This window comes from Ailuropoda melanoleuca, chromosome 10, assembly GCF_002007445.2.
Source record: "Ailuropoda melanoleuca isolate Jingjing chromosome 10, ASM200744v2, whole genome shotgun sequence".
Lineage (NCBI taxonomy): Eukaryota > Metazoa > Chordata > Mammalia > Carnivora > Ursidae > Ailuropoda > Ailuropoda melanoleuca.
Genome location: NC_048227.1, coordinates 22,924,318 through 22,939,679, shown reverse-complemented (window position 1 = coordinate 22,939,679; position 15,362 = coordinate 22,924,318). Strand labels below are relative to the sequence as shown.

General features: G+C 40.9%; 1 protein-coding gene across 5 annotated transcripts in view; it reads left to right on the top strand.

Annotated features, from left to right (window-relative positions):
- REXO5 (RNA exonuclease 5) overlaps window positions 1–11,849 on the top strand; it is a 38,012-nt gene extending 26,163 nt beyond the window's left edge. For 4 of the 5 annotated variants that reach the window (XM_019808300.2, XM_019808299.2, XM_019808302.2 and 1 more), the window contains 7 exons: window positions 2,814–2,918; window positions 3,417–3,554; window positions 6,134–6,226; window positions 7,047–7,263; window positions 7,477–7,664; window positions 8,607–8,725; window positions 11,546–11,849. In XM_019808300.2, coding sequence (XP_019663859.2) covers window positions 2,814–2,918; window positions 3,417–3,554; window positions 6,134–6,226; window positions 7,047–7,263; window positions 7,477–7,664; window positions 8,607–8,725; window positions 11,546–11,627 — 942 coding nt within the window. In that variant the 3' untranslated portion in view covers window positions 11,628–11,849. The remainder of the gene's footprint in view (window positions 1–2,813; window positions 2,919–3,416; window positions 3,555–6,133; window positions 6,227–7,046; window positions 7,264–7,476; window positions 7,665–8,606; window positions 8,726–11,545) is intronic. The other variant, XM_034670284.1, reaches the window with a different exon arrangement.
- Window positions 11,850–15,362: the final 3,513 nt, after the last annotated feature.

Genomic DNA, 15,362 nt, shown 5'->3' with positions numbered 1-15,362 from the left:
GCCCCTTTATCAAATAGGCCTGGAAACATTTTCTATTCTGACTTTTTTTTTTTTTTTAAGATTTTAATCATGTACTTGAGAGAGTGAGTGAGCAAGTGAGAGAGAGCACAAGCCAGGGCGAGAGGCACAGAGAGAGGGAGGAGCAGACTACTCACTGAGCAGGGAGCCCGATGCAGGGCTTGATCATGACTCAAGTTGAAATCAGATGCTTAGCCAACTGAGCCACCCAGGCCCCCCTCTATTTTGACTTCTACTTTGTCTAGTATTAATACAGCCCCTCCTACTTCCTTTTGTTTACTGTTGACCTGGTATATAATTTTTTTTATTTTACATTTAGTCTATATATTTAAAGTGGGTTCCTTGTAGTGAACAGTTAGGCTTTTTTTATTCAATCCAACAATCGTTGCCTTTTAAGTGGAGTGTTTAGACTATTTGCATTTAATATGATTATTTGATGTTGTTAAGTTTTCTTGATGTTCGCCCCCCCCCCCGACACTTTGAATTTATTATGCCACTTGTATGGGCTGCAAGAAGATTTCTGCTGAGAAGTCCACTGATAATTTTAAGAAAGTGCCCTTGTGGGGTGCCTGGGTGGCTTAGTCATAGTGTCTGCCTTTGGCTTAGGTCATGATCCCAGCGTCCTGAGATCGAGCCCTGCATCAGACTCCTTCTTCAGTGGGGAGCCTGCTTCTCCCTCTCCCTCTGCCTGTGCTCCCCCTGCTTGTGCGCGCTCTGTCAAATAAATAAATAAAATCTTTAAAAATAAATAAAATAAATAAAATCTTTAAAAAGAAAGTTCCCTTGTATGTAATGAGTTGCTTTTCTTTCGATGCTCTCAAGATTCTTTCCTTGATTTTGACTTTTGACAGTTTGATTGTAATGTGTCTTTGTGTGGGCTTCTTTAGATTTATTGGATTTATCCTGGTTGGAGGATATCCTCATATTTGGGAAAATTTTAGCCATTATTACTTCATGTAGGTTTCTGCCCCTTTCTCTCTTCTTCAGGAGAAGAATACATATTATACGTGTATTGATCTTGTCATTGTCCCATCTTAGGATCTATTTATGTTTCCTCATTCTTTTTTCTTTTTACTCTGATCTGTGGTTTCAAATGATCTGTCTTTGTGTTTGCGGATTCTTTCTTCTGCCTGATCAAATCTGATGTTGAACTCGTTTGGTGAATTTTTCATTTCACTGTGTTTTCCAGCTCCAGCATTTGTTTGGTTCATTTTTATAGCTGCTCTTTGTTGATATTCTCATTTTGTTCATGCATCATTTTTCCATTAATTGTCTTTGTTCACTTTTAGTTCATTCTGTGTTTCTTTAGGTTTGATTTCTGGAATGTTATTTTGTTCCTTTGGGACATTTTTCCTTACTTCTTTGCATGCCTTGTGATCTTTTTTATTGAGACCTAATCATTTGAAAAAAACAACTACCTCTTCTATTATGACTTGGCGTCACAGAACAGAAAACTTTCACTGATTAGCCCAGCCAGAGGTCCCAGGACCCCTCAAACCAATTTGAGGATGTATGTTCTCTGAGCCTTTGTGTGTACTTTTAGGTTCCCTAAGGAGCTTGTCTGTGTCTTCTCAGTGCTCATAATCTTTTACTCCCTTTGGCATCTGCCTGTGGAACTGCAATTCTAATTTGCTGTGATGATGGCATTTGTTTTCAGTGGCTTCCAAACAAGGCTGCCTATCCCGTTAGTGCTCTAGTCAAGTGAGACAGAAACTAGTCTCTCAGGCAACTCCAGACTAGCCATGATATTGGATACAGAGTCCCCTCTTTTGTTTCCATCCAGAGGGAGGATCTTGAATATATGAAGAATAGGGGAGGAACATAGGTGGGCACAAAAACTCTGCATATTTTCCTTTAACTTTTGCTGGAATTCTTTGGGTTTTTTTGTTGGTCTTGGTGCTGTTGCTTCTCAGCTTGTCCCTATAGTTCTTGCAAACTGGTATTCTGGTCTCTCTGTCGTTGTTAACTTGGTGTCTGTGGAAGAGTGAGGGCCTGAAACTTCCTAGTCTGTGACCTTCCTGACATCACTCCTTTTCAGAAGTTTCCATACAATGCTGCCAGTACCATCAGTGCTTTGAGTCAAATGAGACAGAAACTAGTCCCTGAGGCAACCTCAAGACAAGCCAAAATGTTGAATGCAAAGTCCATTCATGTTTCTGTCCAAGAGATAATCCCTAGTGTGGAGGTTTCTTCTGGGTTGCATTGTGTGAGGTTGGGTGGGGGAGGAGTGTTATTTCCTTCTTTCCCTTCCCTGCGGTATCTCTTCTCTATATACCTTATTCTTCCCCAGAAGCACTTCTCTGAGGCTGCCAACCCTCTTCCCTGTAGTCAAGTGCTGTGAAATATTAAAGTTGTGACCTGTGTTCATTATTTTGGTATTTAGTTTTTCTTTCTGGGGGTAATTTTGTTTGTACTTTATCTGAGTCTTCCATGTGTCTTGATTTCTTTCCAGTGTCTTTTTAGCCTCCTCTCCTTGCTGTCTTTACTAATAGGCTTTAACAGTATGAGATGGTGGAAGTTCTGTTGTAATTTAACTTATTTCGTAGAGGTAATTTGAAGGTTCTAGTAGTCTCTTTTTCTTAGTAATGCCAAAGGCAGGGGTCCTACATGATTTTACTGACTCTCTTTACTGTTTTCTAGGAGGCTATATGGTGTCACCATTTTCTTCCAGACCTTAAAGTCAGCCCGTATTGCTTTTTAATATGGGTAAAAAGGAAACCTAGTTTATATTATTGTGGCTCACCTCCAGGAGCCACTAGGTTCCTGCCTCATCCAGGCTTTGCTGTTCTCTGCAGGTTCTTGAGCAGGCCAGAGTGGAAATCCCCCTGTTTCCCTTCAGCATTGTCCAGTTCTCTTTTGAACCCTTTTCACCTAACCTCACCGAGGAGATGAACAAGAGGGTAAGTAAATGAGTTGTGCTAGATTATTTATTTAATGAATTATGATCTCCCTGCATTAAGGAAAGTAATGCATACTTTAATAAGTTTGCTCTATATTTCTCCAGATTTTTTCTATATATTTATTAATATTTTAGTAAATACATTTTTATAAAAATGGGAATCAAACCACGTGTACTATTTGGCAACTTTTCATTGAGCAGTGTATTGTGTACATCTTTACATGTCAGTCATGATCTTATTTCCCATGTTTTTAATGGCTGTATAGTATTCCAATGTATGATATACCTATTCTTTTCATCTTTGGTGCTTTATAAATTGTTGCTATTCCAAATAAGGTTGTGAAATCCCTGCATACAAATTTTTGTACATTCAGCAAGTGTTTGTGTTGAAAAATTCCTTAAAGCAGAATTATCCCATGTTTTGACTCATGTTTTCTTTAGATTTGACTTAATTCTTTTACCACATTCACCTCCTCACTGTATTCTATTTTTCTTATAGATGAGGATCAAGTGGACAGAGATGTCAACTATTTATGCTGGGCCATTTAGCAAAAATTGCAACCTCAGGGCTCTGAAAAGGCTGTTTAAGAGCTTTGGCCCAATCCGGTCAATGACTCTTGTTCTTGAAACCCATCAGGTAATGAGATAAGACGACTTGGATTTTCACCTTTAGATTAGTGTTGGAAATTCAGATGCCTCCTGGAGCCATTCATGTAACAAATATTAGTGATGTGAGCTTGATTGTCACCAACTAGAGCATGAGTCATGCTTTTTGATAAAACAGTTCTTGACTCACAAGTGTGTGTGCCCAGTATTACCAGATTCTCTGATTCTTTTGTTTTGAGAATCAAAAATCTTCCATCTTTCAAAGTGATCCTGGATGTTTAAAATGTTCTTTCTCCAAATCTTTTATTAATGTCTTTCTTATACCTAAAAATAGAAATAAAATGATTCCCTGGGAAGATGGACCTAAGGGATGGGAAGTATATGTCAGGGGACTATAATCTCTTGTTATATGTCTTGAGTTTTTTTTTCTCTTTTTTTTGGGTAAAATATACATAAAATTTGCCTTTTAACTTTTTTTTTATTTATTCGACAGAGATAGAGACAGCCAGCGAGAGAGGGAACACAAGCAGGGGGAGTGGGAGAGGAAGAAGCAGGCTCATAGCAGAGGAGCCTGATGTGGGGCTCGATCCCATAACGCCGGGATCACGCCCTGAGCCGAAGGCAGACGCTTAACTTCTGTGCCTTTTAACTTTTTAAATATATGTGGGTTAAAAAATTTTTTTCAAAAAAAATGTGGGTTTCAGTTACCCACAGTCCAGAAGCAGTAGATCTTCTTTCTGACATATCTTCAGAAGGTCAGCAGTAGCTTAACACTACCTCACAATGCCTCTATATGTCACTCACCTTACTGCATCTTATCAAGTAGGCATTTTATGGTCTCACATCATCACAAGAAGGGTAAGTACAGTGGAATATTTTGAGATAGAGACCACATTCACATAACTTTATTACAGTATATTTTTATAACTATTTTATTATGTTATTGCTATTTTAATCCCTTACTGTGCCTAATTTATAAATTAAACTTTATCACACATACATATATGAAAAGACACAGTATTTATAGGGTTCAGTACTACCCGTGGTTTCAGGGATCTGCTGGGTGTCTTGGAATCTATCCAGAACTTTTTCATCATCCCAAACTGAAACTCTGTACCCATTAAACAATAACTCTTCAGTCCCTGTCCCTGAGGTGTGGTAAGCACTATTGTGCTTTCTGTTTTTATGAATTTGACTACTCTGTTATATATCCTGTAAGTGGAATCATACAGTACTTGTCCTTTTGTGTCTGGCTTATTTCACTTAGCAGAATATGTTCAAGGTTCATCCATGCTGTAGCATGTGTCAGAATCTCATTCCTTTTTAAGGACGGATGTAATCCATTGTGTGGATGTACTACATTTCGTTTATCCATTTGTCTGTTGAACAACATTTGGACTGTTTACACTTTTTGGCTATTCTGAATAATGCTGCTGTGAACATATACAAATATCCACTGGAGTCTCTGTTTTTAATTCTCCTGGGTGTATACCCAAAGTGCAATTGCTGGGTTAAATGATAATTCTGTGTATAATTTCAGGAACTGCCATACTGTTTTCCACAGTGGCTACACCACTTTACACTCCCACCTGCAATGCGAAGGGTTCCAATTTCTCTATATTCCAGCTGACGTTTTTTTTTTTCTCTCATTCTTCCTTCCTTCCTTTTTTCTTCTTTTTTTTCTCTCTCCCCCTCTTTTTTCTTCTCTTTTTCTGTTTCAATACTAGCCATCCTAATGGGTGTGAAGTAGTAGCTCATGGTTTTGATTTGCATCTAATGATTAGTGATATTGAGCATCTTTTTATATGCTTATTGGCCACTGTGTCTTTGGAGAAATATCTATTCAAGTCTTTTGCCTATTTTTAATTGGGTTATTTGATTTTTGTTGTTGGGTTTTAGGAGTTTATGTATTTTAGATAGGAAATCTTCATTAGATAATTTGCAAATATTTTCTCCCATTCATAGGGTTGCTTTTTGACAATGTTGATAGTGTCCTTTGAAGCACTTTTTAATTCTGATAAAGTCCAATTTGTCTTATCTTCTTTTGTTACCTCTGCTTTTGATGTCACATTCAGGAAATCATTGCCAAATCCAGTATCATGAAGCTTTTCTCTGGGAGCACTTTTGTCTCCATGATGAGGCTGTACGTCACATCATCAAGCAGGAAAGCAGTCAGTTTGAAGATGCAGCCTATCCAATGGAAGCACTTACCTCCCCAAGCTTATAGGAAAGCTGCCTGTGTGAAATTAAGCTAACTAGACAAATGAGAATCTGAATGACTTACAGTGATGTCTTCAATGGTTCATAAAAAATAATATGAAAAGCAAGTTGGTTAATAAACATTTATTAGTGCTTTGCCCATAGCACCCAGAAGACTTCAATTTGAATTGACAAATAAAGGTTACTTATTGGCTGAGAAATCAGTTCTTGAACCTTGATGATTCTACTTAAAGTTGATCTGCATTTGCTGTCTAGCCCAGCACAGCAAAGAGAACATTCATTCTGGTGGCTTTGGCCACTAGTTTAGGGCCCTTTCCCAGTCCCTTCTCTAGCAGTGTGAGCTTGGAAAGCAGAGATGATAAAATCTTGCTGTTGTTTTTTTTCCTGCAGCCACATCTCTGTATACAATATGAAGTCCTGGAAGCTGCCCAGCTGGCCATAGAATCTTTGGATGGCATTCTGGTAGAAGGTGCCTGCATCAAGGTAGAGTGGCCAGAGAAAGCAAAAAGCAGCACGCTTCATTCAGCCCTGACCTAGCACAGCTAGTATTTATAGTGCCCTAGTATATATGAAAGCTGAGAAAAGTCCTCAAGAGGCCCAAGCACAAGACTTTTTGTTACGGAAAGTCTTCAGCCAAGCCCAGCATTCTTCTAGCAGTGCCATAAAAACATGACCGCTTTCGTATTTATCAGAATCAGCCTGGGCTACATTGGGGTCTTCCTTGTATTCTTTATCACTACTTAAACTCCAGGTGGTTTATTCTGGGTGTTTTTCTGTAGCTGCCCTTTCCCTTAGCTTTCAGGGGGATCAAATGGTATTTTGAAGTTTCTTATGCAAATAATCAGGTTGTTTCGTTGGGGTAGAAGTCAGGGAACTCATTTCCATTGCAGGGTGTTTGGGCAGGGAGGCAAGGGAGGAGAGAGTATGTTTACACAAAAACATTGTATTTATTTATTAAGTCTGTACAATAGTCCTCTGAGGCATTTATCATTAGACTCCTTATACAGATAAGGAAACTACAGAATTAAGTTACTTGCTAGTATATAATAGGGGCCTAAAGGGTGAAGTTTAATTTTATTTAAAGAATTATTATTTTGAGAGAGAACAGGGAGGAGGGGCAGAGGGAGAGAGGAAGGAAAAGAGTCCCAAGCAGACTCCGCGTTGAGCCCAATGCAGGTCTTTATCTCACGACCCTGAAATCGTGACCTGAGCCAAAACCAAGAGTTGGAGGCTTAACCAACTGCACCACCAGGGTACCCCTAAGTAGTGACTTTCTACCACTAATGCCGTCTTCCTTGGTTAGGTGCAGAGGCCTGTGACGGAGCTCACCCTTGATTGTAACACTCTTGTGAATGAGCTAGAGCAAGATTCTGAGAACCGAGGTACTATATACCTGTCTGGAGTGAGCGAAACCTTCAAAGAACACCTATTGCAGCAGTCCAACCTCTTCCTTGGCCTGGAAGCTGTCATCTTGCCTAAAGATCTTAAAAGTGGAAAGCAAAAAAGATACTGTTTCCTGAGTAAGTCTACGCAATGGGATGTAACCTTGGGGAAGGAGATTAGGGATGGTGATAACATGAGGTACGAGAAGGGAAATGTTCACCAAATAAACCCCCCTGGGATGCTGGACCACGTTAATAGCTGATTCTGTCCTCCCTTGGCCCTGGCTGGCCTTCAGCCTGGATGGTGACCAGGTGGCCCTTAGTAACAGAAGGGACTATTCTTGATTTCAGAATTCAGAACTTTTGGCAGTGCCCAGAGGGCCCTCGACATTCTCAAAGGCAAGGACTGGAAGCTGAAAGGCCGGCATGCCCTAACCCCCAGGCATCTCCATGCTTGGCTCAGGGGCTTACCTCCTGAATCAAGAAGGTCCCCAGGGGTTCGTGTCATACCTCCCCCTTCCGAGCAGCAGGCCTTACAGGTGAGTAGTGCATCCTGGTGTCAGAGGTAGCTGCCTTGGTTTGCTAGCTCTAGGCATTGACTGACCTTCTGATGTTTATGGAAGTTAGGAGAGTCCAGCTCAAGTGACACTAAAGCCTTTGAATTTTTTTTCCCCTGCCCTGGCTCTAGTTTTATTTCACTTATTTCACTTTCCAGCTTCTGCCAGCCCTGGACACATTTTTCTTTCTCCAAGATCTCATACTTTTGCCCGCTCCATACCTGCTACAATCAGCCTTTTAATCCCACGCGGCTCTCCAAGGGACTTTGAGGGGCTAACATAGGAGGTTAAAGAGCTGGGCAAGTCTTTAGTAATCTGGGGCTTCCCAAAGTGGAATGTATATACACAAGATGATTTTCAGTGGTCACTGATGGACTCCCCCCCACACTTTAATGCTAAGATCTTGTTCTAACACTTATTATATAACAATCACATTGAACCTGTGACTTCATAGATATTTCAATGAGGTGAAGGAAGAAACTCACTTTAAAGAAAAATATTAGAGGGATACACAAGTAGAAAGGTGAAGGTAGAAGGTGAATGGCTGAAGTTTGGGAAGCCTTGTTCTAGTCTAATCTCCCACACTTAACAGATGAGAAAAAGAGGCCAGAGCTGGTTGAGTGATTTGCCCAAGTCATAAAGATACTTAATGACAGGGGCCAGTAGTGGTGTGGTTCCTCTGCCTCAGGGTCCTGGAAGACCCAGTCCATATGGAGGAAAGAACAGTTGTACTTCTGAACTGACCTGTGGCCTGGAGATGCTGGGATGGACAGGGAACCCTGAAGTATGGGCTTTAGCTTCAGATAGAGGGTTTATTCAGAGCCTTTCCTGGGATCCCATGGTCCCGTAGCCTAAAGTTGCAGCCCCTCCAAAGGTGAGCAGAGGATACTCTGGCTGAGTGTCAACACGTGGCTTTGATCCTAGGCTCTGAAGGTGGACCACCCAAAGATAGCAGCCTGGCGCTGGGGCCGGAAGATAGGAAAGCTCTACCACAGCCTGGGTCCAGGCACCCTCTGTCTCATCTTGCTGCCAGGAACCAAGAGGTAAGGACTGAATGGTTGTCCCTTCAAGATTCTGGCCTCTGGACTTCAGCTGTTCTTAGAGAAAGGCCTTTTGTTGACATTCAGGCACATAAATGAGGACTTAAGGAATCCTCTCTTAATTCTTAATTTTAAGAGATAGGTATTATATCTGCATTTTAACATGTAAATGCTCTTTTATAATTACTCTTATTAGCCCTCAGGGAGATAGCTCATCCTAGTTTAAAGCCAGAGGTCTTAGGTCCTGCAGCCTCTGTGGGACAAGAGGCAGCTGGCTAACTCCACTTGAGTAAAAACAGTCAAAGAAGGTCTTGGGCAAGGCCCAGACCAGATAAGATCTTTCTCACATTTCAGGAGCATGTTCCTGCTTCTCCCATTTCCCTCATTGCTGATTCTAAGCCTGAAGGATAATGGAACAGAACTCGGTCCAGTCCCAGCTCTATCACATACCTCCTTTGACAAGTGGCCAAGCCACTTTCCCACTATGGGTCTCAATTTCCCTTTGATCAAATGAGAGATTTGGAGTAAATCAGTGATTTTCAAACCCTTTCAACTATAAAACCCTCTCTTTAAAAGAAAAATTTCTATTAAATCCTAAAGCATAAAGGTAGGCAGTTCTGGAATGAGTGAGTGGATGGATGAGTATATATTGGGGGAGAGGGATGAGAGAGTAGCTCTTTTGAGCAGTTTGAAAATTACTAGATTGTATTTATTTTTAAAAAGCCCCTTAAAATTTTGACATTCTAGGATGCTTTTCCTGGCCCAAGGTCCCAGACAGCAGAACAACAGTGCCTCAGGCCTTGAAACCTGATCAGAAATTAATTTCCTATCACAAAATCCTTGTGACATGCAACTCAGGGCCACTAAGGAGATGGGCTATCTGCCGGGCAGCTTCAGAATTGTTTTCTATGAGGAACAGAAACTATTAAGTGTTTACATTTGAAACAAAAAACCCCATCTTAGACTGATATAACAGACTTTTGTGAGTAGGTTAACAGCATGAGGTGACCATAAATTGCCAAAAAAGCTTTTTGGTTCAGAACAGACTTGCCCTGACATAGCTTCTCAGAGCCAGTAGAATATGGGGTGGGGTCTTCATATTCCAGGTAGAATACTTAAGATTGCAGTTCTCTATTGTGTAGGCAAACTAAGCTAAGAGTAGGCCAAAGCTTTCTCCTCCCACAGGTGGCCAGGTTATTCTACAGTGGATAAGGGATTGAGGAAGGGAGCATTGGGGTCAGGGAGCAGAAAGGCTTAGGTTCTAAGGCAGAGGTCCTAAGACATGACAAATCATGAAAAAACTCTGGAAACAGCAAATCCTGCAGTAGGGAAATCTAATGCTCCTTTTATTTTTTTAAAGACGGACTTATTTGAGGGGGAGGAAGGGCAGAAGGAGAGGGAGATAATCTTAGGCAGACTCACTGCTGGGCATAGAGCTACTCCCCACCTGCTGCAGGGCTCGATCTCAAGGACTCTGAGACCATGATGAAATCAAGAGTTCACCACTTAACCAACTGAGCCACCCAGGCGCCACCACCCCCTTTCTTCTAAAAGTTACATTTTGATGTCTGTAGCCTTGTTGAGGAGCATGCATTCGCCCAAACTATAGGCTTGCTGTGTGACTAACTTCTCTGGGCCTCCTCTTTGCAGCTTTCTCCATGATCCCAATGCCTTCAGGAAGGGTAACAGTAGCTCAGGAAGGAGTAGCAAAGAGAATAGATTTCCTCATGCTTGGAGCCTGACTCAGCTCTTCATCCTTATATTTCTAGTAGATGCTAAAATTAATATTGAAAATACTGCTGTATTTGCCATAATTCATCAAACCCTTAATATGTTAAATGATTTTACTCATGTTTTCATTTGAAGTTGTTGAGTCCTCACTTAACAAATGGAGAAAAAGACTCAAGAAGTTTGCTTAAGGTCACATAGCTAGTAAGCGCAGTTAGGATTTGAACCCTGATGGTCTGAGTCCAGAGCCACTCTCCAGCACTCAGAATTCCAGTCTCCCATGCCCAAAAGGCTAGTGCTTAATAGCATGAGTTCAGACATCAGGTGGTGACAGTTTCTGGGTTTGTCTTTGCTCACTTCTACCTGCTTTGCCTTGGAGAGCTCCTCAGCCATCTCAGCCCAACCACTGAGTATTCACTACAAGGTAGCAGGGAACTAACACGTACTGGATGACGCCTACATTCCAACCACTGTACCAAGTGTTTTACAACATACATTATTTAAAAGGACTCTTGATGGCAGATTGCCATTATTACCTGGTTCTGCCGCTCAACTTGTTGAGCAACTATGAGCTTGATTCTTTCTGAAAAGTGGACATAACAATCGTACCTGCATCAGCACCTAGTTTAGGTACAAAAGCTGTTTTGAAGGATTAAATGAGAATGCATACAAAGTACGTAAAATAACGCTTGGTACATAGTGAATGATCTGTATGATGTATGAGGAAATGATCTGTATATTTTAGCTGTTATTGTCTATAGTCCTCACAAAAGCCCTGTGAGACAGTAATTTAAGTATTTAATAGTTTTATAGTTGAAGAAATTGAGGCTCAGTTTGAGGTCATTCACCCTAGGTTGAGATAAGCCTCACATCTGTTACATGGCAGAGCTGACTTGATTCCAGGCCTCTGGGACTCATCAGCGTTCTTTCCATCGAACCATCTTCAGTAGGCAGCTTTCCAGCAACTGCCTTACCTGCCTGTGCCTTGCCTCATACACATACCCAAAAAACTTACCACCTCTTAACCTATGAGTTTGTAGCCATCCTTTTAATCCTGTGGATTAGAAACCTATCTTCACTCCTTATTTGTTGCAGCACTCACGGATCGTTCTCTGGCCTAGGACTGATGGGAATAAAAGATGAAGAGGAAAGCACCACCTCAAACATGTGTTCGTGAGTCTGCCCATCATTTTCCATGAGCCGTTTCTTATCCCTCGTGGGCAGTGGCAGAGAATATGGTCAGGCTGCAGCCTCTCTATCCAGCAGACAGCTTGTGTGGAAATGGTGTACCACTTAAGAAGTTCGTTCCGTTTATATGTCATGTTCAAATTTTCAATAAATGCCTAAAATTCAAGCATCCTCATCTTAAGACAAGGTGAGAAGGATGAACCAGTTTGTACATTCTTTGTGTCAGTGGACTTATACACAGGAAATTTGTAGCAAGTGCTCTATTCCATCGTAACACTCCTATTAAATGGTATTTGTAGGTAAGGAAACCAAGAGGGAGAGACTTGGCTGTGGAGAAAATCCAGCCATTATCAGGCTGTCAAAGTTGTATTATCTAGGAAGCAAATTTATGAAAGGGAAACTTTCTCATTGACAGCTGTTATAAAATTGAAGGAGAAAGATAGGCTGAACTGGAAATCTGGCAGATCCACAGACACAGGAGAGTGGGAGACTGTGCTTTTTACCAACACTGGAAGCTCCCTTCCAATTCCATTTTTAGGAATGCTTCCTTCCCTTCAGTGAGAGTGCAGTGTCACCCTTCACCAGTAGGTGCCTCCATCGTATCACATCTCAGAACTGAAAGCTGCAATTTCAGTGAAAGCTACTGCTCTGCTTTATCAACTCTTAAAATATTAACGTTGTGTGTTGGAAAGGACATGGGTACAGGTACACACAATTCCAAAACAGAGATATTTATCTGCCCTCTGGAAAAGATGAACTAATCCGGCATACAGTATGTATCATACCGAACCCTCGTAAATTGCTTCATACATTGGGATCCAGCAGCAATTTCACTTCTGTAGCAGCATACAATGATAATAGTATAGTTGCACACAAACATGTATGGAGGAGATACCACAGGCTGAGCACAATGGAATTCTTGGTAGCCATTTTAAAAATTATGTATGTGTAAATGAAATTTCTAGTACAAGAGATCTGCAAGAAGTGGCAGTTGACCTCTTGCTAGACTCTGAATCCTAGCTTTCCAACATATTGTGTGAACTTGAGTAATTAACATTTCTGTGCTTGGGACAGTAATGGTACACACCTCACACGACTGTTGTGAAGATGTGATTACGCATTCCCAGTATATGTTGTAGGAAATATGGAGGGTTACAGAGTAGTATGTATAGTTTGAGTCCTTTTTTTGTAGAAAAAGATACACAAAGATATGCATAGGCTTGGAACAAAACCTGAAAGGGCTGTATGTCAGATGTGGTGGGATTGGAAGATTAAGTGTTACCAAATTGCTTTTGGCTGTTTTGGTTTTAAATCACCATACATTGCTTTTATAACTAGAATACTTAAAATTAATTCTCAAGGCTGGGCATTTGAGGCAGTGTTTAATCATTTAACTTCTCTAAGAGCCAGCCCTATGTAAAAGTTGGGAACCAGGAGCCAGAACTAAAGAGCTTGATTTAGGATCAAGACACTGCAACTTGAAGCTCCCTTGTAAAGTGGAAAGTTCCCCAGGTATACATACAGTGAAGGCCCTGAGAATGTCTTGAAACTGACAATGTTGCTGGATTCTTTCCCCACCTCCAGCTGAGCTCCAAAGCTATAAGCGCTTGGCTGCTATTTACTTCTTGAGACTCCAGTCCTGAGACAAAGTGTTTGCCTTTGAATATGGACAGAACTGGGCTGGCATTTTAGCTCTGCTTCTGGGCAAGCCACTTAATCTCATCTGAGTATATTTTCACAGCTTATAAAATGAAGAACTACCTTTTTAAGGATTGTGAAAATTCAAAGATCCAGCTTGTGGAAAAATCACAGAATAGTGGGCTATGTATGACTTTCCTTCTCTGAGCCTGTTACCTTACCTTTAAAATGGGGACATTACTACCTACTTCATGAGGCTGTTAATGTGGGTTTTTCCCTCATTTAATCCTAAGTGTTCAATAAATGACATTTACTGAGGAGCATCTTCCAAATGCAGGATCACAGAACAAATCAGCCTCCATGTGCCAAGAACATCGCCTTTGCTCCTAGGACTAGCCAAGGCCATTTCCTTCTGGGTGGGAGGTTTCCCAGTGGGCCCCCAACTCCAGAACTCTACAGAGATGGGCCCAACCATAAGGTCCCTGAGGCCTCAGTCTGCACACTCTGTTCTTTCAGCTGATGCTCCCACCTTTTGGAAGCCAAAGCTGCCAACTTGGCCTCTTGCAAAACACACATTCCATTCATAAGTGCGTTTGTGCATTTTTCCTCCCACACCCTTCTAGGCAGCCAAGGCAGCTGCTGGAGAAGCAGCTTCTCATTTGGGGGAGAAAAGCAACTCCCAAAGGTTTTTACACAACTCTTGATATAGGCTTTGAACATATTACTCCCAATTTTCTGACTTCCTCGCCCATAGTGACACTCGGCCACGTTTGTTTTCATTTCCTTTTTTGGCCCCTTTTTGTAAATAACCTCTTCCCTACAATAAAGAAAACCAATTAATGAAAACTTGGAAAATCCAGAAAAGGTAAAATCACTTCTAATGCCACCACTCATAGTCAACACCTGCCACTATTTCAGTCTTCTATCATACTTTTCACATCATTCAAAAGCAGTTTTTAATAGCTTCATAATATTCCAACGTGTTGGTGTGCCATAATTTCTAAAACAGTCCCCTGTTGTTGACACTGAAGTTGTCCCCAACCAATTATATCCTTGCATATGCATCTTTGACAAATAATATTTAAGGAAAAATTCCTAAAAGTGAAATTGGGTTAAAGAGTATGAGCACTTAAGGTTGTTTCAATTCCATAGAAGTTTTTACTGTGTTAGCTAGCATGGACTTGTTCCAAATCTTTGCTAATTTGGTAAGTTAAAAAAAAACTTTCCATTACATAAATAGATTTAATTTCTATTTATTTGAATATCCTGTAGATTGGCATCTATTTTTTTTAGAAGCTTTTTTTGGCCACTTGTTTTTCCTTAAGGTCTACTTATGGATTAAGTACAGTGTCCATCTGTTGATTATTGCAAAAATGTTTCTAGTTTTTAATTTTAAGGTAGTTTTAGAAGTCTTATGATTTCTTCTATTTGCACTTATACTTACAAAGTCTTTTTTTTTTTTTTAAAGATTTTATTTATTTATTTGACAGAGAGAGACAGCCAGTGAGAGAGGGAACACAAGCAGGGGGAGTGGGAGAGGGAGAAGCAGGCTCCCAGCGGAAGAGCCTGACGTGGGGCTCGATCCCAGAATGCTGGGATCACGCCCTGAGCCGAAGGCAGACGCTTAACGACTGCGCCACCCAGGCGCCCCTATACTTAGAAAGTCTTGATTGATCCTGAGATCAATTTAAGAGCCGCTGACAAGTATATATGGTTGGGGGGCGGTTTGTTTTTTTAAGTAGGCTCCATGCTTGTTTTTTAAGTGCAGCCCTGCACAGGGCTATGCGATCAAGACCTGAGCTGAGATCAAGTCGCACGCTTAACCGATTGAACTACACAGGCACCCCTGTATGTTTTTTTAAATAATTTTTACACTTATACCTTTACTCCTCCTGGAATTCATTTTGGCATATGGCAACTTTCCCCCAAATATTTAGATTTTTACCTGTTTACCCATCTTTACTTACCTGATCAAGGAGAATGTGTCCTTTACTGTGTAAGTCCATGTATACAAGAGCCTGCATGTTTTCTTCTGTCTTGTCTTACACTAGATACCATACCATTTTGTAGCTCTTTATTTTAATAT